Below are 22473 nucleotides of genomic sequence, written 5' to 3'. Positions count from 1 at the left end.
ATTCCTGCAAGTAAGGTTATGTAAAATTGATATCATATTGTACAATATTTTATCGAAATTTTCCATTATACGCTCCTGTGTAAATATTCTTATCAATATTATTGTAATATTATAATTCTCTATTATTAAAATACATACACTAATCAGATATAATATTGTAGAATTTATATATATTAGTCGGACATTAACATATCTTTAAATATGAGTTTATTTCAAAGACGCCGTAAGCCTATTTTTCAATTAGGGCCAAAGAGGCAATCAAGAGTTCTGTTGCAAATGAGGCGATTTTATCAAACAAGATGTTACGACGAACAGCAGCGTAATTCCGAACAATTAATGTTGTCAGTAGACATGACAGATAATCTTACTAATAATGAAACAGATAATCTTGCTAATAATGAAACAGTGTCTTCTGCTATCGAGTTAAATACGAATGAAAATATTTATGATGATTTAATGCATGTTGAAAGTGAACAAAATCTTGAAGTCAATGACATGTCAATCGTAGATAATGATTATAGTAGTACAATCAATAATGACATATCTTTGGACACTGTAAATCAGACATTTCAAGAATCTTTAGCATCAGCGTTTATAAAATGTAATCTGACCCATACACAGGGGAATATAATCTTAAATACATTACGATCACATAAATGCCATACGTTTCTACCAAAAGATACAAGATCATTACTTAATACGCCGCGTGACAGAATTGCAGTTTGTTCAATGTACCCAGGACAATACCTTCATATTGGTTTTGAAAAAGGCATTAATAATATTCTGAAGAAAACTCCACCGAATCAGATTCCTTCCGTTCTTGAAATAGACTGGAGTACCGACGGCGCGAAATTAAACAAATGTGGGACAATGCAAATTTGGCCGATCCAAATTTCAATAAGCAATATAAGTAACAGCAAACCGGAAATAGTGGGTATTTATATGGGGAATAAAAAACCAGGTGACATTAACTTATTTATGGATGAATTTGTAACTGATGTATTGCAAGTTTTTGAAAAGGGCGGTATAACATTTAGTCATCAACAAATTCCCACTACACTGAGAGCATTCATCGCAGATGCTCCAGCACGTTCTTGGTTATTAAATCATTATGGGCACACATCGAGTCATGCATGCGGAAAATGTAAAGTTGTCGGCATACGATATGAGCAACGAATGATCTTCTTAGGTACGAATCATCGTTTAAGAACCGATGAAGAGTACATTCGGATGACAGACCGCGATCATCATAAAGGAAAAAGCCCTTTATCCCGATTACCTATGGGAATGGTAACACAAGTTCCCGTAGACTATATGCACTTAGTGTGTATAGGAGTCGTGAAGAAATTGTTAACGGCGTGGATTACGGGCAAATATGGTAAAAAGACAAAATTATCAGGCCGAAACCTAGATGTAGTATCAAAACGACTTGAACTTCTTTCCCATTATTGTCCACGGGACTTCGCCAGAAAACCTAGGTCATTGAGCGACTATTCGGATTATAAAGCCACAGAGGGACGACAGTTCATTTTATATACTGGGCCTACAGTAATGCTTGGCATTATGGAAAAACAAACATATATTCATTTATTATTTCTACATACAGCAATTCGTACGCTTTGCAGTAACACATTTTCGAATATGTCTCTGTTACAGTGTGCAGAAGTAGCACTTAAAAAATTTGTTGAAAAATGTCAAGTTTTCTATAAACTTTCTTTTATGTCATACAATGTGCATGCTTTGCTACACCTGGTGGCAGATGTCAAACGCTTTGGTCCGCTTGACAGTTTTTCCGCTTTTAAGTATGAAAATAATATGCAATTATTCAAACGCTCGTATAGAAAACCTCATCAGGCTTTACAGCAATTTGCCCTCAGACAGGCGGAAATAAATAATCATGAGCGGAAAGAACATTCCGCACACAGTAATGCAACAGTTATACAAATGTTCGACCGGCATGGCGAAGGTCCTCTTCCATTAGGATTTTCTCCTACACATTGTCAACAGTACACAAAGATACAAACCGGAAGTATGTATTTTAATGTTACTTCACTTGGCAACAAATGTTGTATTTTAAAGGATTCTTCAGTATGTGTCATCGAAAACATATTAGAAATGAATGAAACGTACCATTTTGTGGTAAAGAAATTCGAAATTATGGAAGATTTTTATGATGTGGGTATTTCATCATCATCATTAGATATTTATAAATGCTCTGCGTTATCAAGCGATTTTTATGTAATACCTATTACTGATGTGCGGGCAAAATGTTACATGATGTTATATTGGAAAACTATTGATGACGAGAGTTCTGATTCCAGCAGTGATTCCGAAACCGATAAGCCGGTTCCTGGTGAATATGTTATATCAGTTCTTTTATAGGAACTTACTTTTATAGGAACCTACAGTAACAAAGAAACACTAAAGGAGATAATGAAAAATAAAAGAGCAAAAACATGAGTATATACACAATCCAATATTATTAAATAAAAGTAATGAATGAATGTTTCCTCGAAATAACTCAAATTATATATAAAACTTGTATAGTATTCTAACATAGTAATATTATTCGTAACACTGTACATATTCCACTCTTACAAGTTCCTTACTGTATTATATTTTATTAGTGTATAAATTATATTACTAATTTTGTGTAAATAAAATTAAACAAGATACGTCTATTAATGCATTGGTCAAGCGTATAAATTACATTGTCAAAATATGATGATATTGATTTCTCTTATCAATGCAGAGATAATCCATTTAAAAATCTGTAATATTTGTACGCAACAAAATGTTTGATAGCTGATAAGAACAGTAGAAATCGCCATTAAAAAGGTGATAAAAGTATTTACTGCGGCATTTAAATGGAATTTTGTGCATAGAGTTTAACTTTTTTAAATTCTTTTTTTTTTATATACATTTAAAGGTAGTGAGACTTATTGAAAGATGAATAACCAACGCAAAACTCATATACGTCGTAAACAAGCATTCTTTTCTAAGGCTGGAGTTGCTAACTATAAGGTTCAGAAGTTGAAACAATTTCGTTTAAGTCAGTAAGTACTGTAGTTGATATTATGAACTATCTTTTATTGATATTACGAAAATTTATTGCAGATATTGGAAAAAATAGTAATTTAAAAAAATTTCTAGTAATAGAATAAAATATTGAATTGCAGAAACATTCAACGTCCTACGAGGAATATTACAAAACCAAAGAGGTATGTGACAACTTCAAGTCAGGACGAAGCACCGTCGTTAAAAAAGAAAAAAAACCAGAAACAGAGAAACCAATTAATCTCGATAAAGATGTCGATGAAATTCGCAATGCACCAAACGACGCTTCTACAACGATTCTTCCAAGTCAGGAGTCAGAAAGAAGCAACATGTCATCTTGGTCCTTACCGATTAGAGACGACGTAGCAGTTACGAATGAAAAAGTTGCGGTTGACCGCAGTTACACGCAACTGATGTCAGGAACTTCAACTTCCATTACACGTGTTGGTGGTATGTCACTTAATATTCGACATGTGAGATGTAATATGTCTGTAATGATTTATAAAAATATCTTAATTTGTTTAGGAGATCAAATGAAACAGAATCTTCTGTACATTATTTTTCATAAGTCTTGACCTTCCATATGAAAAGCTTTGTAAAAGAAATGTGTTTATAAACTAATTATTTGACTGAAAAATAATGCACTTGAAATTTGAAATGCAATTGAAATCAATTCCTTGAAAACAGAAGTAATTTACGTGGATGTTAATGTAATGGAATGTTGAGATGTCTTAAAATTAATTTTAAAATTTTGATTTTACTGTTTACGTTTGAGAAAAAAGAAATATTTTTTAGGTGAAATCTTTGCAGTCAACAAATGTAACGTCTCTGAAATAGTTTTATATTATAATTATAAAAATCTTTAATAATGAGTTCATTCTTATTACAGGGCAACTCGAAAGCACTAATAGAGCATCCACTTTTACCGAAGATCAAAGCGTGCGTCCTAATGATTCCGGAGCACTAAATCCACTGTTACATTTGCAAAGTCTGCAACAAATGCCGCAAACAAGCGGATGCACTGGAGGATACTCTGAAACTATTATGGGAAATTATCGCTATCAACGGCATGATAGATATGACGGATATGACTATCCGTATCCTTCAAGAGATAATTATCATGAAACAACACAACATGAGCATGCAACACAACATGATCATCAGCATTATTGGAATGCTATAATAGGGCAAGTGATAATTTTTCTATTTATTTATAAAATGTTGAATTTCTTTTGAAATATAAGACTATAGATTTAAATATATAAACGCAGTTTAATAGTTATATCCTTTAGTACATTAGTTACGACTTTTATTCTTTGTATACAATAATTTTTTGATCGAATTAACTGAAATTAGCTGATCTGGTAAACGAAATAAACATTTAAAAATGTTATTAGTGTTCATAAAACAATTAGGGTAGAAACGAAAAAAAGGTTAAAGTTTCAATTATTACGTGTTTTAACATTTATGAGCTATTAATAGTTTTTCTGTGTGGTCTGCGCACATAACTTAAGAGATATAGATATCTTTAAGTTAATATAATATTGACTATTTGACACTTTCAGTTTTCTATTAGCTGGAAAATTCAATTAATACGTGTTTTAACAGTTATGTGCCATTTATAGTTTTTCTGTGTGGTCTGCGCACATAACTTAAGAGATATAGATATCTTTAAGTTAATATAATATTGACTATTTGACACTTTCAGTTTTCTATTAGCTGGAAAATTCAAGTTACATGATCGATATCTGAGTCATTTTGAGTAATGTGATGACGGGATTAGTTTTATACTTGTAGTACATTGAAGAATTCGACATGTATTTGTTCCAAAACCAAAAAAAATCACAAATTTAGTCGTAAATAATTCTACAAGTTACATAAATACTACACATTTTGTATATATGTACATGCAGCGAATGTATAGATATTTTTGGATAAATAGTAGATAAAAATAAATTCTTAGAAATAATATTATTTCTAAGAAATAAAAATAAATATGTTATACGTTTTAGGGAATTCAATAACATGAGAAAGCAGCTAGAAAATATGCCGACGAAAGAAGATTTCATGTAAGCTTTCTGCATATGTATTTTGATAATAATATTAAAGTATATATGTATATGTGTATGAATAATGAAAATGTCTTATATACGGTACATGCGGTCATAGTCAAAATTAATCCGATACTTTTTATACATCCTGTATAATATAATATAAATTTTTATTGTTACTGTAATCAGAGTATTCTTTTCGACACTATTGTGTCCTAAACTTGCCGATTAAACAGTATTTTGCAACGTAACATTATTGCACGATAATGACTAAAAGATGAAACTAGGAAGCCTTCATAGATCAAACTTTATTTAAATCATGTATAGAAATGCCCTTTTTCTTTTTATTTATGCATTTGTGATCGAATACATAGATATTAATGTTATAAAAATACTATAAATGGCTAGAAAAAATGTTAACCGTTTTAATTTTTAAGATGAGGATGTTACTATTATTAATACTCTCTAGGCTATTATACTCTGTTTCAGAACCATCACCCAAAAACTTGATAAACTGTTAAAAAAGCAAAGCAATAAAATGCCAATGAAACCACACTGTATTCCATTAAAATCCGTCAAAGAAGTGCAGAACTTCGACAATATTGACGAAGAACAGTACAACGAAGTGGTAGGTCTTAAAGCATAATATATTACAGTAATCATATTATAGTAATGACATGAATATATAAAGAATCTTTATAGATATTCTAGTGTTTCCCAGAACACAGAATTCTATTTTGTTTCATATATAATTTTTTTTCCTTGTCATTGTGTAGAAATTAAATACATTATCATATTTACATTATCCTATACAATGTATTTTAGGTGACATATCTCAAATACTTGGGAGGACAAACTTTGGACGAAAGTGTAAAATTTTGCATGAAACAAATAATAACGGACGAAGCATTAAATAAATATTCCTTATGGGGCGAAAAGGACCGGAATCTCGAACTTTATAATACTCAGTTATTATATGCAGTATATGGTAATATATTTTTATTTATAATGTTATTAAAATGGCATTAAAAGAATAAAAATTGAAAAACAAATCTTGTATCACTTATTACAATATTCAACTTGTTTTCAATTTATGAAATATTTATAATCACTGGAATATATTCCTTCTTAACGTTTTTTTGTTATTATTCTGTTCATAAATTTAGAAGCGGTAGCAAACAGCCCTTATTTTGCGGTACCTGACCAACAAAAATTTTATGATGCTGTGAAAGAATCCATAAGATTCGCTAAACAACGACTGCGAAATTCTGTTCGTAGACAACCAGGAGAGAAAGGTCGCCGAACAAGGCGGCGCGAGGAAGCAGATGCCATATTTGGCACAAGAAACAGAGAAGAGGAAGAAGAAATAAGCAATAGAGAAGAAGAAGAAGAAGAAGGATGATGATGATGATTAGATAGTAATGACCAGAAATAAAATATTTTTCAATATATATGCATAATTTTCAATTGCAACAATTTATTTATCCTATCATTTCTTATCCCGATTAATTTCACTTAAAAGTTAAAAAATTTTTTATAATTATTTTAGTAATACAAGTTTATATTTGCCGATCGGATTATATTTTCGATATTTTTGCTGTGTGTGTGTGTGTATCCGTTTGAAACCCTTACTCTTTTCAAACATATAAAATAATAAGTAAATAAATCCTTCTTTTTGTTATCACTAGAAAGAAGAATTTACTTATTTATTATTTTACATATCTATTATATATATATATAATATATATGTCAAATAATAAATAAGGAAATTTTTCTTTCTGGTGATAACAAAAAGGAGGATTTATTTACTTATTATTTTATATGTTTGAAAAGAGTAAGGGTGCAAAAAATATATTTAACCGTTTTCGACACGCTGTTGAATTTTTGCTGTAATTTATGACTCGGCATGTGTTGTTGGCAACTTGCTGTCATTTTGCTCTTTATGTACAGCGATAAACCATTGCAGCAAACACATAGCAACTTGACAGCAACACATGCTGAATTCATGTGATATCATACCAGAGGCAAATGACTCACACACCTTGTTCTAAATTTGCTGAAAACTAATGCCCTTTGTTTTCGGCAACGTGGCAGCAACAACACAGACAGGTGGCTATCAGGGTTAAGGATACTTCATAGGAAGCAAATAAAGCAGAACGTTGGATGGTATTTTTATGTATGGATACTGAGGCAGACGCGATATTATTTTCTAATTCGGTAATTATTACTCGACGAGCTTCATCGTTATATTTATCATATTTTTCTTTATGATACCTATTGTAATGACGTGATATGTTATCAGATTTTATTACCGTCAGTATTTTCAAACATACAAGACATTGTACATTTGAATCATTAGGTGTAAATAAATATTTATATTTCCAATTATTTTGAAAATGTCTATTTTCTTTATCGATTTTTCGCTGCATATTGAAAACTATGCGGTAGTTCTTATATAGCGATGCGCGATGCGTACGAAATAAAGAGCTGAGAGCTGTGTCTCGAGAGAAACAAAAACGATCAATGCACGGGTCGATATTACCACCACAATCATCCTCTGGCGGCTGCTCCGCCAGCGCTTTAGGCGATAGTAGGGGAAGCCTCTACGCTACGAGTAAAAGCAGGGGAATAAACGCAATAGCCAAGCGTGGCTACTGGGCCGCCAGTTGTGCAACTTTGATAGTTTATTATTATGTTGTATATAGTTTATACATTATATTATTTATATTGTTTATATACTAGTGTATAGTTTATATATTATTTAATAAATAACACCATTGCAGTACATGTATATAATTGTTTATTGTACAATAAATATATTTTATTACAATACATTGTCCTTATTTATCCAAGAGTTGTGCGAGGAATCGAATCCTAACCATTTTACAAACACCTCATCATCCTTTCGACGCAACACCTTCTCCACGAGATAAACGTCAGGTTGACAAGGGGAGACTACGACGTGATACCAATCGATTTTGTCGAAACTCCGTGTATCGATAGAGTATCATGTCAAGTGTTTCAGGGTAAACGGATAAGACGCACTTCTCAAGCGTTCGCGAGAAAATCGAGATTAAAGAATCCCAAGCGCTATATTAACACATGGCGTAGAGCATAAAATCGAAGAGCGCGTAGCTCAGTGATTAAGTACTAGACTCGTAACGGCAACGTTGCTGGTTCGAGTTTCAATAATTTTTTTTTTCTTTTTTTTTTAAATTTCTACAAAAGAATGTAATTATTAATATATTATTATTAATACATACACAGAAAATAAATGTAAATACATTTTATTCATTTATTGCATATTAAAAAAGCACATTTTGCTACATATTACGAAGGAAAAAATTAAATAAATGTAAATGTAAAATAATTCTTTCTGTGTAACGGCTTTCAACTGTTTCACAAAACACGTTTCACATTTACTTGTATATAGCACTGATTTATCCGTTGTTTAAAAACAATCAATAATTATATTTATTTAATTTTTTCCTTTGTAATATGTAGAAAAATGTGCTTTTTTAATATGCAATGAATGAAAAAAATGTATTTACATTTATTTTCTGTGTATGTATTAATAATAATATATTAATAATATATTAATAATTACATTTTTTTGTAGAAATTAAAAAAAAAAAAAAAAATTATTGAGACTCGAACCAGCAACGTTGCCGTTACGAGTCTAGTACTTAATCGCTGAGCTACGCGCTCTTCGATGTTATGCTCTACGCCATGTGTTAATATAGTGCTTGGGATTCTTTAATCTCGATTTTCTCGCGAACGCTTGAGAAGTGCGTCTTATTCGTTTACCCTGAAATACTTGACATGATACTCTATTGATACATGGAGTTTCGACAAAATCGATTGGTATCACGTCGTAGTCTCCCCTTGTGAGTGGTCTTGAGCAATTCGTGTTCGTACAATCTTCCGGAGATCGGATTTCCGCGACAATCTTAAATACTTCCGTAGACCAATTTGGCGTGTACCCTTTCTCGAATATAATCTTGAATTTGCTGACGCGCACCGGATTGCCCACCTTGAATTTCGCTGCCGCGGTAATCTTTATTCTACTGTACACCATGGACAAAAGTCTCTTTGCGATCGTGGGAGTGACATCGATCGGTTGCATATCAATAGTTCGATGTTTACGATTATTGTATTCTAAGACTAATCGCGGTAAATCATCAATCCACCTATATGATCCATTGAGCGTAAAAACTTTCCACATCTCGTTCTTTAACGTGCGGTTGAATCGTTCCACGATCGAGGCCTTCATAATTGAGTGTGTCGAGTAATGATTGATGTCATATTTCTTGACAAGTTTCCGAAAATCTCTGTTGTAAAATTTTTTTCCTTGGTCGGTTTGCAAATTTTTTGAAGTTCTTTTGTAATCTCGAAATATCGTGGAAAACACCTCGGCCGCTTCGATTCCACCTTTGGTTTTTAGCAGAATGACCCATGCGTGTTCACCCAACACATCGATGACGGTTAGAATGTACTTGTAGCCGCTGTTAAATCGCGAGTACGATCTCATCTCAACTTTTTTTTTTTTTGTTTTGTTTTGGTTTAGGGGCCAGAAGGGCCCCCCCGGGGCGAGGAAATCTTCGAAAGACACCTCCCGTCGTGCAAGGACTGAGAATTGCTACCCCTCAGCCTGACGGGAGGTAGTGTCGGATTCACAGCCTGTCCTAACCTTGGTCAGGATCAGACTGTGCCTACCGACTAAAACCTCGTCCCAGACAAATCCATCGTGCGACGCCATATTAGGGAAGGTTCCGGGATTACTGACGAGAGCATGACTCCGTCCCCTTCTCTAGGCTGACCCTACTTGGTCGGGTCCTGATCCCGTGTGGTCCGGTATTATTCCGGACTTCCTTAACTCCGCTACCACCTTCGCGGACCAGTTGTGGTCCTAGTTTGAGGGGGGCTTGGTCCTAACCCGGTCAAGTCGAGACCGAGACCCACACTCCTTTCCCGGAGATTTCTGAGGGGAAGGGGAGAGTAATTTCTCCGTCCCTCTTCCTCTTCTTCCCTTGACTACTCGGAGTCCCACCTCTGAGTCCGAACCCATCTCTGGGGTCGACAATAGAGGTAGACGCTGGGCCCGCGTAGAAACTACCCCATTCGCACACATCCCGTACGTTTTGTCCCTCAAAGGAGGGATTGGGGGGCACACATCATCTCCCGCAATATGGCCTGAAGTACGTCCTCTCAAGGCGCATAAGGGACAATGAGGCTTCTCCCCACAGAACCTTGCTGTATGGCCCTTACTGCCACAGCGATAGCAGCAGTAGGCCCAGTTAATAGTAAAAGGGCACCGCCACTGCATATGTCCTCGTCCCCGACATTTGAAGCACTGGACTTCACTGCTCCTAAAGTGTTCTATCTTCACCTGAGCCCATCCCACCTTAACGCGACCCGCATCCGCGCGCTTCTCAGCCGCTACTGCGGGGCATTGTGTCCGGACCAAGTTAGGGCCCAAATGTCCCTTGGTCTGGTTCTCTTCCTTTGCCATTTTTAGAGCCTCCGCATAAGTGCCGGAAGAAGAATAAATCTCGACCCCAGCTTTCTTAGAGATCCTCTTCCTACCCTTGATGTTGGAGGAGCCACCCGTAAGGGGCAGGTACTCCGACGTCTTCCTTATCCCATTGGCGGGGGAGGGAGGGGTTAAAGGAGGCCTCTGTGGCCTCTTATCCCTCTTTCCTCCATCTTCCTTCTCCTCAGTGACCCGTTGTTTGGGTGGTTCTACCTCCGGCAGAGGGAGGTTGGGCCAACCACTCTTTGGGTCAAGTCCCAAGAGATCCTCTTCCTCCATAGGAGGAGAGAGGGGGATTTCTGGGTCTTCCAACCCCTTTCGTTTCCTTTCCTTCCTATTCCTAGACTTATCCGCAGCGTAGGACGCGACAGGAACGGCCCGTCCGTCCTGCTCAAGTCTCACGATGCGTTCCTCCATCCTTTTCAAGGAATCGGCAATAAAGACCAATGATTTTTTAGTCTCCATCACGATCCTGAGTCCCTCGTTCTCCTTGCCCACTGGATTCTGAAGGACATCCTCCTCCTCCTCAGTGGCCGATGCAGAGTCGAATGGTGGACCTGACTCTTGCGAGTCTACGGAGCCATCCATAGACACCGCCGACTCGTCCTCAGTCACTACCAGGATGGGGTCCTCAAAAGATTCCCCCGAATCCCGGAGCCTATCCCTTAACTGGCAGATTTCCCTCTGCGCATCATCCCTCCTCTTTGAGATTTCCTCAATTTGGGCAGAGAATCGCAAACTGTCCTCTTCAAGGGCAGCAATCCGCGCATGCCACTGCCTCACCTCATCCTCTCTGTCCTTTTCAAGAACTCCATTCCTGGTCGATGGGGGTGAATCAGAGATCTCCTCTCCCGAGGAATCCAGCATCACCACCCGAATAGACACCTCATTACCACCCTTGCCCTTAAAATCAGGGGGAGGGGGGTTTCCAGTTCCTTTCCCTAGGATGAGGGTATCATCCTTTCCTCGGGGAAAAACCCCAAGATCTCCGTAGAAATACGGTAAACCTGCCTCCTTTAAGGACATCTTTGCCCTATTAATACCTTTCCTTTGTTTCAGGTCACCAGCAAGCAGATGATCACATGCAGCCAGGACAACACACATTCCAAGGTAAGTATTATTAACTTTAACCTTCTTCTTTTCAGGTACCATTTCATTAAAGTAGGTCCATGCCCCATTGATGACTTTTGCCATATCCATACCCATAATGTGGAGCGTGCTCTCTCCAAACCCCGCACCATTTCCTATATTATAAGTCTCACCTATCCGAGAGAGTAAAGAGCGACAGACACAGGTCTCTTTCTCACACTTAATTTGCTCTACTATAAAGTAGAGAACACAGCACATGTCCGAAGCAAAACTCCAGTGACACTCCGGCAATTCATCCACATAATTAAACAGCTCAGACACTGTACCGATCACTAAGTTAACCACAGAGCTCGGCGAACACTCCGTGGTTAGCCCGACGCACGATGACGACGCAGCAGAGGCCGGGACAGGACCTCTACTACGCCGGTCCCTGGGGGTCCGAATCCCCTGAGACGGTAAACCTTTCCCAATGTTCTGTGCCATTTCCATAAAACAAAACTTGGTTTGTTGACAGTGTATCCTTCACCGGATTTTATATCGGAGTTTTTCCTCTCCTAGACCGATTGCCCACCCTGAGCTTACGAGCTCGGTCTACCCGGGTCTTTTTATAGAGGTTTTACCACCCTCGCAGCCCGTGATAGCGTCGCCACACGCTATCACCGGCCCCCGGCCCCACAAACTAGGGTTACGGTATGGGACGCTTTCGCCCCCCCCTCGTGCAATGGGGGCTCGACCGTTATGCCGGAGCACCGGCGTGCTAACGAGGCTGGTCAGGCCCCGGCTTTTTCCTCGAGGTAATGCTCCTCTATCCTGGGGTGTGTTTTAAATAAACACACCTATCGAGTCCAGGCACCCGGGCGATTGAAGTCAGGGCCGCCAACCCCTTCCGGCTAATCGGGACAAGTCCCTTGAGGGGTAGCCGGACCCCCGTTCCCTCCTAAGAAGGAACTGTGCGCTCTTAGCACCGCAGAAACACCTTTTCAGATATTCCCACGGTGAGCCCTCTCACCACGACAAGGTGGCGCACCACGAGAGGGGATCTCATCTCAACTACGTCAACTTGCCACAAGTCATCGTATCCTTTTACAACAACAGATCCACGTTTAAAGTTTCTTCTCGCTGGTGCGTGGAGTTCATTCACGAGCAGCCTTTTCTCCAAACTAATATCGCTTTTCATTTTGATTCTTTTAGTTCGTTCTTTATTATTTCATAAAAATGCATAATATTATTTTTTTAAACACTATGAAGATCTTTAATTTTTTGATTAATCATTTGCTTCATCTGATTCATCAATTCCACATTATCCGCAACAATTTTTCTGTTGGTTTTGGATATATCCTCATTGATGTAAGCCTGCAGATCTGTAATTTGCTTTTGCAACGTTTCAAATTTTGTGTGAATGTAAATGTTGCTCTCCTTTCTCCAGTTCTGTACAGTAATCTCCAAATTTTGAAGTTTCAAAAGCACTTTCCGTTTGAAATTTTCGCAAAGTAAACGATTTTTATTTATACGATTGTCCATGTCGTTACTAATAGTCTTGAAGCGATGATCCAAGTGTTGCTTGTTTACAGCATCGCTATCGGCTTCGGGGCTGGCGAGACGTCTAATTTTACGTGACTTGGCGTTGAGAACTTCGCCATCCATGCAGAGACAATTTTCTAATACATAATTTCTAAAAACTCCACCGCTCCACCGAGCTTCTCCTCTCTTTGCGTCGTTTTTTACAAGCTGTATTCCAAACTTGTTGATAGACATTCTTGCAGCATTGCACAAGCGATACTGACATTAGTTGAAAGGTGGTGCTCAATTTATAATCAGACCCGCTTCACGCAGTTCCTCGATTATTGATAGATACTCGTTGTCGTGAGCGTTGTTTCCCGTTTGACGGGAGGCGTCTAATAATCGAAGACGATCGACCAATTCATTCGGATCATCCCAGTGCACATAATCGACCGCTTTGTTGGTCACGGTCATGGTCTGCTGTGTAACGTTTCGTCTCATGCTACACTCGGGTAACGCGATATTGTGACGAGTCATCACACCTCCATCTCTCTTGTTGAGACACATTAGAGGTGCAATGATATTTTTATACTTGTATCCTTTATTTCCCAAAACCGGTAAAAACATGTTATGACCGCGTCTGTAAGCATTAGTCGCCAAAAATATGCTCTTGTATTTTTGTTTGTCATCCTCCGTACATATCGCATCGTCGGGAATTCTTTTGAATATCAATTCAAACAGACCGGGCGTACCCGTGTATCACACTGTTCACAATTATGTTATCATTTTTATCGATGTCAAAGCGCTTGTCTTCAAGCAGTGTTCCCTCATTGTTAAAGTACACTCCGTAAACTTGATCCGTCTTCTTATCATCGTTCAAGAGCGCTCCGATGTACTCTTGCCCCAGTGGGCCTAGTTGACCGTACAACGCTTCCCGGCCGTCGGACGTTTGCATCGTCCGTCTCACAGATGTTACGAAAGATGGGTTCGTCGTTTTGAACACGCTTTTAGTCGATAAATTTATTGGTGATTCAAATGTCAATTTTCGCGATTGGAGTGGAGTCGAGGTCCATATCGGTGATGAAATACTCGATCGCATCCGGTTGCTCTTTTTCTCGCTGCTCAACCGCTTCCGTTTGTTGTTGTAGTTCGATTCATCCATAACCTCAATATCGAGACTTTGTGTAACCGTCGCATCTGTGATAACCGAATCGTTGCCGCCAATGTTCTCGGCGATTTGTTTCAACGGTTCGACGATTGGTTTAAAATGCTTCTCCAAATTCGCCTCCTCCACCATCCTTCCAGTCTTCAACGCCCGATGCTTCTTGCGGATCGATTCACTCGTACGAGCAATCTTCTTCGCTAATCTTTCCCGCTCCTTGATATCTTTTGTGTCGAGCGTCATTATCGACGTTTCGAGAACAACTAACCACTGTGTGGTACCGCAAACTCATTAAAACCACGTCTGTATCGTCCATCGTCAAGCGCACTATCCTTGTCTATCACAAGGAAGCCGTACTTGTGTTGTTAACATGCGCGACACAATGTACTGAAATCTTCATACGTCATGTCCGTATTTACATGTTCGTTGTAGATATGTTTAAAGTTGGTACCATCCTGCTTGAATAAGATCAACAGGTTCGCGTTGTCGCGTACAAGATGTTTAGGCATCTTCGTGTACGTTTGACACAGATAGAAGCAATCGACTTTGGAATGTCGACCCATTGCAAAGTATTTCCGTATCGCATCCTGCTTATCGCAGGCTATGTCATTAAAGATAAATATAGAATTTGATAGCGCCTCGCTCGGAGGTATCACAGTACAATTATCTGAGAATGTAAAGTAACCGATATTATCAATCAGTCCGAACAATCTTTCGAGATACTAATATTTCGGCTGATGTAACGATTTTGAGTACACGTACACGTTTTCAAAGCACACACCGTGCGGACTTTCCAACAGACTCAACATTACGTTTGTTTTACCACAATTCGAGGGGCCGCAAATGATACCGCGTATCGTGTTTGGCAGCATTTGACCACGTCCGGATGCACAAGCCCTTACCACCCGCATCTTTTCGTCCATGTTTTTTACACGAATCGTGTACGGTTGTCGGACAAATTTTATTTTAATTGGTTGATGTTTGATGAGTACCAGCTATTTATAGGTGCGCGCGGTTCGAACATTCTTCAGTTGGAAAAATGTTTTTCGTACTGGCGGACGATATTTTACTTTTGACGGCTGAGTTGCGATTTATACCGAAAGTGATTCTTCTGCTACAATTTGGTCGGTACGTGGAGCAATTGTGGTAGAAACTTCCTGAACATTTAACGGAGGATCCGGAAGTGCAAGGTTATCGTCGATGTCTCAAGCATTACAATCAACAAGGCGATCACATTGACGGACCCGCGCCGTATGTTAAAGATTGCGCTTTATGCAATTCATGAATCGCGCAATAAACGCGCTTCTGTTCGAACTGCACATACCCGGGTATCAATTTTGCGGTCTGGGAATTCATCTGCAGAAACGGCTCGAGCGAGGGGATCGAGGAATCAATCCGCTGGACACGGCGTGCCGCGATCACGACATTGTGTACTCGCATAGCGACAAACTAGCGGACCGACACGTTGCCGATCACGTTCTCGCCGATAGAGCGCGGAAACGTATCATTGCTAAGGATTCGACTCTCGGAGAGAGAACCGCTGCTACCGCTGTTTGGGCGGCGATGAAAGCAAAGACGAAATCGGACATGGGAATGGTAAAGCAAAAAATAAAAAAAAGTGAAAAAGCGACTGCTCCCGGTAGCAAAACGCAATGGTATCTTACTATTGTTACCGCTTTTTGGAGTTATCGGTTCGCTGGCCGGTGGAGCGGCAGGTGTCGCAAAGGCGGTGAATGACGCCAAAGCGCAGCGACAACTCGAAGAAACGCAACGTCATAATTGCACTATGGAAGGACGCGGACTTTATCTCGCTCCGTACAAACAAAGCAAAGGAGTCTCACAGAAAAAAAAACGCCGAAAAGAATATAAAAATGCCTGCGGGTGTCACCACCAATTTACAGTTGATACAAATGGCGAAACGTATGCGAATACCATATTTCCGAGGCGTCTACATGCGTAACGCTTTACCGCACAAGATATATCGAAACGAGAGTGGTATCGTAAATTTGGACGATGCCGATAGACTGGGCACGCATTGGGTGGCGTACGCCAAGAGAGGTAATCGCGCCATATATTTTGACAGTTTTGGTAATTTGCAACCACCAAAGGAAATTGTACGCTATCTCGGCACCGATACAACGATAACATAAAATCGCACGGCCTATCAGACGTATAATCAAACAATCTGCGGACAATTGTGCCTATTGTTCCTCCGACAAATGGATTTAAGAATCGACACATTGTCGATCGACGTCAGTCGTCGCTAGAATCATGTCACTGACACTCACACTTAGCGGCAAGAGCAGCCTTCTCACGGTGGACTATTTTCCACCAATAGATTTGAGCGATGGAGAATACAAACTCGGCTTAATCACATTGGACCTACAACATGATACCCAACGTGACGTTGACAAACAAATTTTACTTTGACGACAATGATGAGGAAATTAAAATTCCCGAAAAATCGTACGAAATGGACGCCATCGATGCATATTTGAAACGTGCAATTTTACAAAAACGAGAAAAAAGTGATGATGATTATCCATTGTCACTTCGTCCCAACGTTAATACTATAAAGAGTAAAATCAAGTGCGCTTTTCGAATAAATTTCTCTAAACCAAATACCATTGGATCATTGTTGGGATTTTCGACAGCTCGTATACTGGAACCGAGTAGGTCGTATGAATCAGACTCTTCGGTAAACATTGTCAACGTAAACATTATAAGAGTAGAATGCAGCATTACCGCGGGTGCGTACGCCAACGACAAGTCTGCACACGATACACGAATTTTCACCAAACGTGCCTCCGGGATATAAAGTCTCGGAAACGCCGGCGCAAATCATTTACCTTCCGGTCATCGCAAGGAGCGTGACTAATATTACACTACGTATGGTAGATCAAGAAGGACGATTGATTGACTTTCGCGGAGAGGAAATTACCATCAGATTGCACTTGCGACGACGTGGTGCGAGGAAATGCTCGTGTTGAACGAGAGAGAACAGCGAGTGATTGAGAAAACAACGAAAATTGAGAAAAAATCACTAATTAAGAAGCTGAGTACATTGAGTGTAAACTTTTTAAAATCATTGGGATGATCAAATGATGGATTGGGCGGCGGCGCTCGGCCTGTGCCTTATAAACACAGGCTCGAGGAGCACCTGCGTGCGTACCCGGGGGGAGTCCATCGTGGATCTCACGTGGGCTTCCCCGTCGGCCGCGCGCAGGATAACGGAATGGAGGGTGAACGAGGAGTTGGATTCGGGGTCCAATCACCGATATATCGTGATCGAGGCTTCGACCACCCCAACCGGTACACTCGGCCGTCGCCGGCGTAGCACCCAAAAGAAAGGATGGGTCCTCCGCAAGGTGTAGAAGGACGTCCTAATGGCGGTTGTTTTGGCGGAATCCTGGCCGATGCCATCTGGTCAGGCCGTGGACTTGGAACAAGAAGCCACGAGGATCGTGGACATAGTTGCGGACACATGTGAGGCGTCCATGCCCGATCTAGATGGTCCCCCGGTAAGGCGACTGGTGGACTGAGGAGATCGCCGAGCTTAGGAGTCTTTCCTCGGCGCAGATTCCTGCGGAAACGTAGAAGGGAGATCACGCCGAAACGACGGAAGCTCTGGAGGGGTTTCGTGTCGCGCGAAACGCCCTCCGAGCCACCATTGGGACAGCGAAGGTCAGGGCGTGGGAGGAGTTGACCTTCACCCTGGATCGGGATCCGTGGGGGCGGTCCTTCAAAGTAGTTCTTAAAAAGTTGAGACCAAGGGCGTCCCCGACTACGGAGAGACTAAAGCCGGAACTCCTCGGGAATATAGTAGACACATTGTTCCCAGTGGGGGGAATCGACATCCCTCCCCCCACGATAGGAGAGGTGTGGCCCGAGGAGCCGGCAGTCTCGGCAGAGATGTCCGCAGTGCGGGCGGAGCGGCCAAAGCGCCTGGACCCGACGGAATTCCCGGCAGGGCATGGGCCCTGGCGGCGAGGGTGTTGAGCGACCGGATGGGGCGGCTATTTACCGCTTGCCTTAGATCTGGCGCCTTCCCCTCGCGGTGGAGGAGGGCAAATCTGGTCCTCCTCCACAAAGATGGCAAGCCGACGGAGCAACCCTCCGCATACCGGTCTATATGCCTGCTGGACGAGGCGGGAAAGCTCTATGAGCGAGTAATTGTAAGGCGCCTCGTCTAGCACCTGTCTCGGGAGGGTCCCACACTAAGTGATAGGCAGTACGGCTTCCGGGAGGGACGGTCTACTGTGGATGCAATACGCCACGTCCGTTCCTTCTCGGAGGCCGTGGTGGAGGGGGGGAAGGTGGCACTAGCGGTATTGCTTAAAATCGTGAACGCCTTCAACTCCCTTTCCTGGGACTGTTTAGGAGCAGCGTTTGAACTTCTTCAACTGCCCCCATATCTCCGGGCAGTCCTGTGGGACTACCTTCGGGGCAAAACGTTCGCATATAAGGACAGAACTGGCGAGGTATGCGAGAGGAAGATGTACCGCGGGGTTCCACAGGGGTCTGTTTTGAGCCCGATGCTGTGGAATCTCGGGTACGACGTAGTGCTCCGGGCGGCTCTTCCCTCGGGCTGTGACGTCGTCTGTTACGCCGACGACATACTTGTCATGGCCCGAGGGGAAGATTGGAGAGAAGCCGCGGCTGTTGCAACCGCAGCCGTGGCTAGCGTAGTGCGCGCAATACGGGGCCTAGGGTTAGAGGTGGCTCCTCAGAAGACGGAAGCCCTGTTCTTCTACAGGAAGGCAGGAGGGAGACCACCCCCAACTTACATCAACGTCGGAGGGTTTCGTATCCCTGTGGGGTCCAAGATGAAATATCTGGGCCTCACCCTGGATGGACTCTGGGAGTTCACGCAGCATTTTGATGCTCTCGCTCCCAGAATGGACAAGATGGCAAACGCGTTGTTTCGTCTCCTGCCCAATCTCGGCGGTCCAGGTGTCAAAGTCCGGCACCTTTACACGAACACCGTCCGGTCGGTGTCTCTTCACGGGGCACCAATTTGGGCAAATGACCTGATGACCAATAAACGCGCCAGCGCCTTGGTGCGCAAGACCGACAAGCGCATGGCCATCAGAGTCGCCCGTGTCTATAGGACGGTGTCGTACGTGGCGTCCACGACCCTGGCGAAGTTGCTCCCGTTCGACCTAGTCGCTGCTTCGCGCGCCGAGGCTTATCGGTGCGCGGTTGAGGTCGGACGGAGTGGTATTTCTCCGGAAAACATCCCCAGGAAAGTGGAAAAAGAAAAGGAGAGCCCGGAGATGGGCGCTCAAGGAGTGAAAACACCGACTGGGCGCACACAATACTCCGGGTCTTCCGGGACTGAGAACCGTCGAGGCCATCCAGCCCTGCCTACAGGAATGGATAGGCAGGAGGGAAGGCGGAATTTTGTTCCGTCTGGCGCAGGTTTTCACGGGGCATGGTTGCTTTGGTGACTACCTGTGCCGAATAGATAAAGAGTGCACTACGCGGTGCCACCATTGCGCGGCCGACTGGGACTCGGCGCGGCACACGCTTGAGGAGTGCCCAGCGTGGGCCGTGGAGCATCGGGCCTTGGTCGAAATGGACCCCCATTAAGTTGGACCCCCCACCATCGCCAAATCAAGTCGCACCTATCAATTAATTTAGTGCTAATTATGTGCTAATTAGTTGCCGCAATCCGGATTTTGTTGCTCTTACCGTTTAGCAGGAATTCACGTTTAAAGTGGGAGGGGGGGGGGGCCAGCTTGACATTAAGCTGGCCCCCCCCATAACAAAAAAAATATATAGAGTGCTCGAATCAAAAAATCATTTATACCAGAATTTGTTGCTATTTTGTTGCTCCAAGATAGCGTGAAAACATTTTGAAAAAATTATATTATTTACAGTAAATGCGTAGTGTCGTATACTGGTGTGTACTGGTATATCTTAAAAAATGCAATTTTTTCAAAATGTTTTTACGCTATCTTAGAGCAACAAAATAGCAACAAATTCTAGCATAAATAATTTCTTGATTCGAGCACTCTATATATTTTTTTCCGCTATGGGGGGGGCTAACTTAATATCAAGATAGCTCACTTAATACAAACATCAATTCTTGCTAAACGGTAAAAGCAACAAAATCCGGACTACAGCAACAAATTAGCACATAATTAGCACTAAATTAATAATAATAAATTAATTAAAAGATGCGACTTTACTTAACAATGATTACGTTGCACCATGTCATGTATAATCTGGGTAAAATTGACTAAAAGAAATTTGTTGCTTGTATGATTTCGGTACCAAATTAATCTACAGACTCTGTACTATCTAAATATATAAGAAATTGAATTTGTTGCTCGTTTTAAAGTATCGAGAAGCGACACTTTGTCGTCGCGGACCGGTACGGCACGGATTAAAAACGTTATAATTAATTGAAATAATTTGTTGCTCGTATGTTTTTGGTACCAAATTAATCTACAGACTCTGTACTATCGAAATATATAAGAAATTGAATTTGTTGCTCGTTTTAAAGTATCGAGAAGCGACACTTTGTCGTCGCGGACCGGTACGGCGCGGATTAAAAACGTTATAATTAATTGAAATAATTTGTTGCTCATATGTTTCTGGTCTCAAATTAATCTACAGACAATATACTATTAAAAAAAATAAGAAACTGAATTTGTTGCTCGTTTTAAAGTATCGAGAAGCGACACTTTGTCGTCGCGGACCGGTACGGCGCGGATTAAAAACGTTATAATTAGTTGAAATAATTTGTTGCTCGTATGATTCTGGTCTCAAATTAATCTACGAACAATATACTAGTCAGAAAAATAAGAAACTGAATTTGTTGCTCGTTTTAAAGTATTGAGAAGCGACACTTTGTCGTCGCGGACCAGTACGGCGCGGATTAAAAACGTTATAATTAATTGAAATAATTTGTTGCTCGTATGTTTCTGGTCTCAAATTAATCTACAGACAATATACTATTAAAAAAAATAAGAAACTGAATTTGTTGCTCGTTTTAAAGTATCGAGAAGCGACACTTTGTCGTCGCGGACCGGTACGGCGCGGATTAAAAACGTTATAATTAATTGAAATAATTTGTTGCTCGTATGTTTCTGGTCTCAAATTAATCTACAGACAATATACTATTAAAAAAAATAAGAAACTGAATTTGTTGCTCGTTTTAAAGTATCGAGAAGCGACACTTTGTCGTCGCGGACCGGTACGGCGCGGATTAAAAACGTTATAATTAGTTGAAATAATTTGTTGCTCGTATGATTCTGGTCTCAAATTAATCTACGAACAATATACTAGTCAGAAAAATAAGAAACTGAATTTGTTGCTCGTTTTAAAGTATCGAGAAGCGACACTTTGTCGTCGCGGACCGGTACGGCGCGGATTAAAAACGTTATAATTAGTTGAAATAATTTGTTGCTCGTATGATTCTGGTCTCAAATTAATCTACGAACAATATACTAGTCAGAAAAATAAGAAACTGAATTTGTTGCTCGTTTTAAAGTATCGAGAAGCGACACTTTGTCGTCGCGGACCGGTACGGCACGGATTAAAAACGTTATAATTAATTGAAATAATTTGTTGCTCGTATGTTTTTGGTACCAAATTAATCTACAGACTCTGTACTATCGAAATATATAAGAAATTGAATTTGTTGCTCGTTTTAAAGTATCGAGAAGCGACACTTTGTCGTCGCGGACCGGTACGGCGCGGATTAAAAACGTTATAATTAATTGAAATAATTTGTTGCTTGTATGTTTCTGGTCTCAAATTAATCTACAGACAATATACTATTAAAAAAAATAAGAAACTGAATTTGTTGCTCGTTTTAAAGTATCGAGAAGCGACACTTTGTCGTCGCGGACCGGTACGGCGCGGATTAAAAACGTTATAATTAATTGAAATAATTTGTTGCTCGTATGTTTCTGGTCTCAAATTAATCTACAGACAATATACTATTAAAAAAAATAAGAAACTGAATTTGTTGCTCGTTTTAAAGTATCGAGAAGCGACACTTTTTCGTCGCGGACCGGTACGGCGCGGATTAAAAACGTTATAATTAGTTGAAATAATTTGTTGCTCGT

The 22473-nt window shown here is 40.6% G+C and overlaps 2 protein-coding genes across 5 annotated transcripts in view; one reads left to right on the top strand and one right to left on the bottom strand.

The window, feature by feature from the left end:
• The window catches only part of Haspin (haspin), a 136411-nt gene that overhangs the window by 93984 nt on the left and 19954 nt on the right, over positions 1-22473 (bottom strand). The window lies entirely within an intron of this gene.
• On the top strand, positions 2930-6559 carry LOC105674208 (uncharacterized). 2 transcript variants are annotated; one of them, XM_067358376.1, is made up of 7 exons: positions 2930-3056; positions 3180-3507; positions 3947-4244; positions 5070-5126; positions 5598-5736; positions 5934-6096; positions 6387-6559. In XM_067358376.1, exons 2-7 carry the CDS (start codon positions 3387-3389, stop codon positions 6476-6478), a joined length of 870 nt encoding a protein of 289 aa, XP_067214477.1. In that variant the 5' UTR covers positions 2930-3056; positions 3180-3386; the 3' UTR covers positions 6479-6559. The 2 variants fall into 2 exon arrangements, with proteins under 2 accessions (XP_067214477.1, XP_067214476.1); XM_067358375.1 differs by having other exon boundaries at positions 6275-6559.

The sequence above is a fragment of the Linepithema humile genome, chromosome 6, assembly GCF_040581485.1.
Source record: "Linepithema humile isolate Giens D197 chromosome 6, Lhum_UNIL_v1.0, whole genome shotgun sequence".
NCBI lineage: Eukaryota > Metazoa > Arthropoda > Insecta > Hymenoptera > Formicidae > Linepithema > Linepithema humile.
This window is presented reverse-complemented; position numbering and strand designations above follow the sequence as displayed.

What these genes read in the sequence shown, in the direction of transcription:
- LOC105674208 (XM_067358375.1), top strand. Translation starts at nt 3,387, where the DNA reads ATGTCATCTTGGTCCTTACCGATTAGAGACGACGTAGCAGTTACGAAT. An exon ending in TTCCATTACACGTGTTGGTG is followed by an intron (nt 3,508 to 3,946) that starts GTATGTCACTTA and finishes TTCTTATTACAG; the next exon opens with GGCAACTCGAAAGCACTAAT. An exon ending in AAGAACAGTACAACGAAGTG is followed by an intron (nt 5,737 to 5,933) that starts GTAGGTCTTAAA and finishes AATGTATTTTAG; the next exon opens with GTGACATATCTCAAATACTT.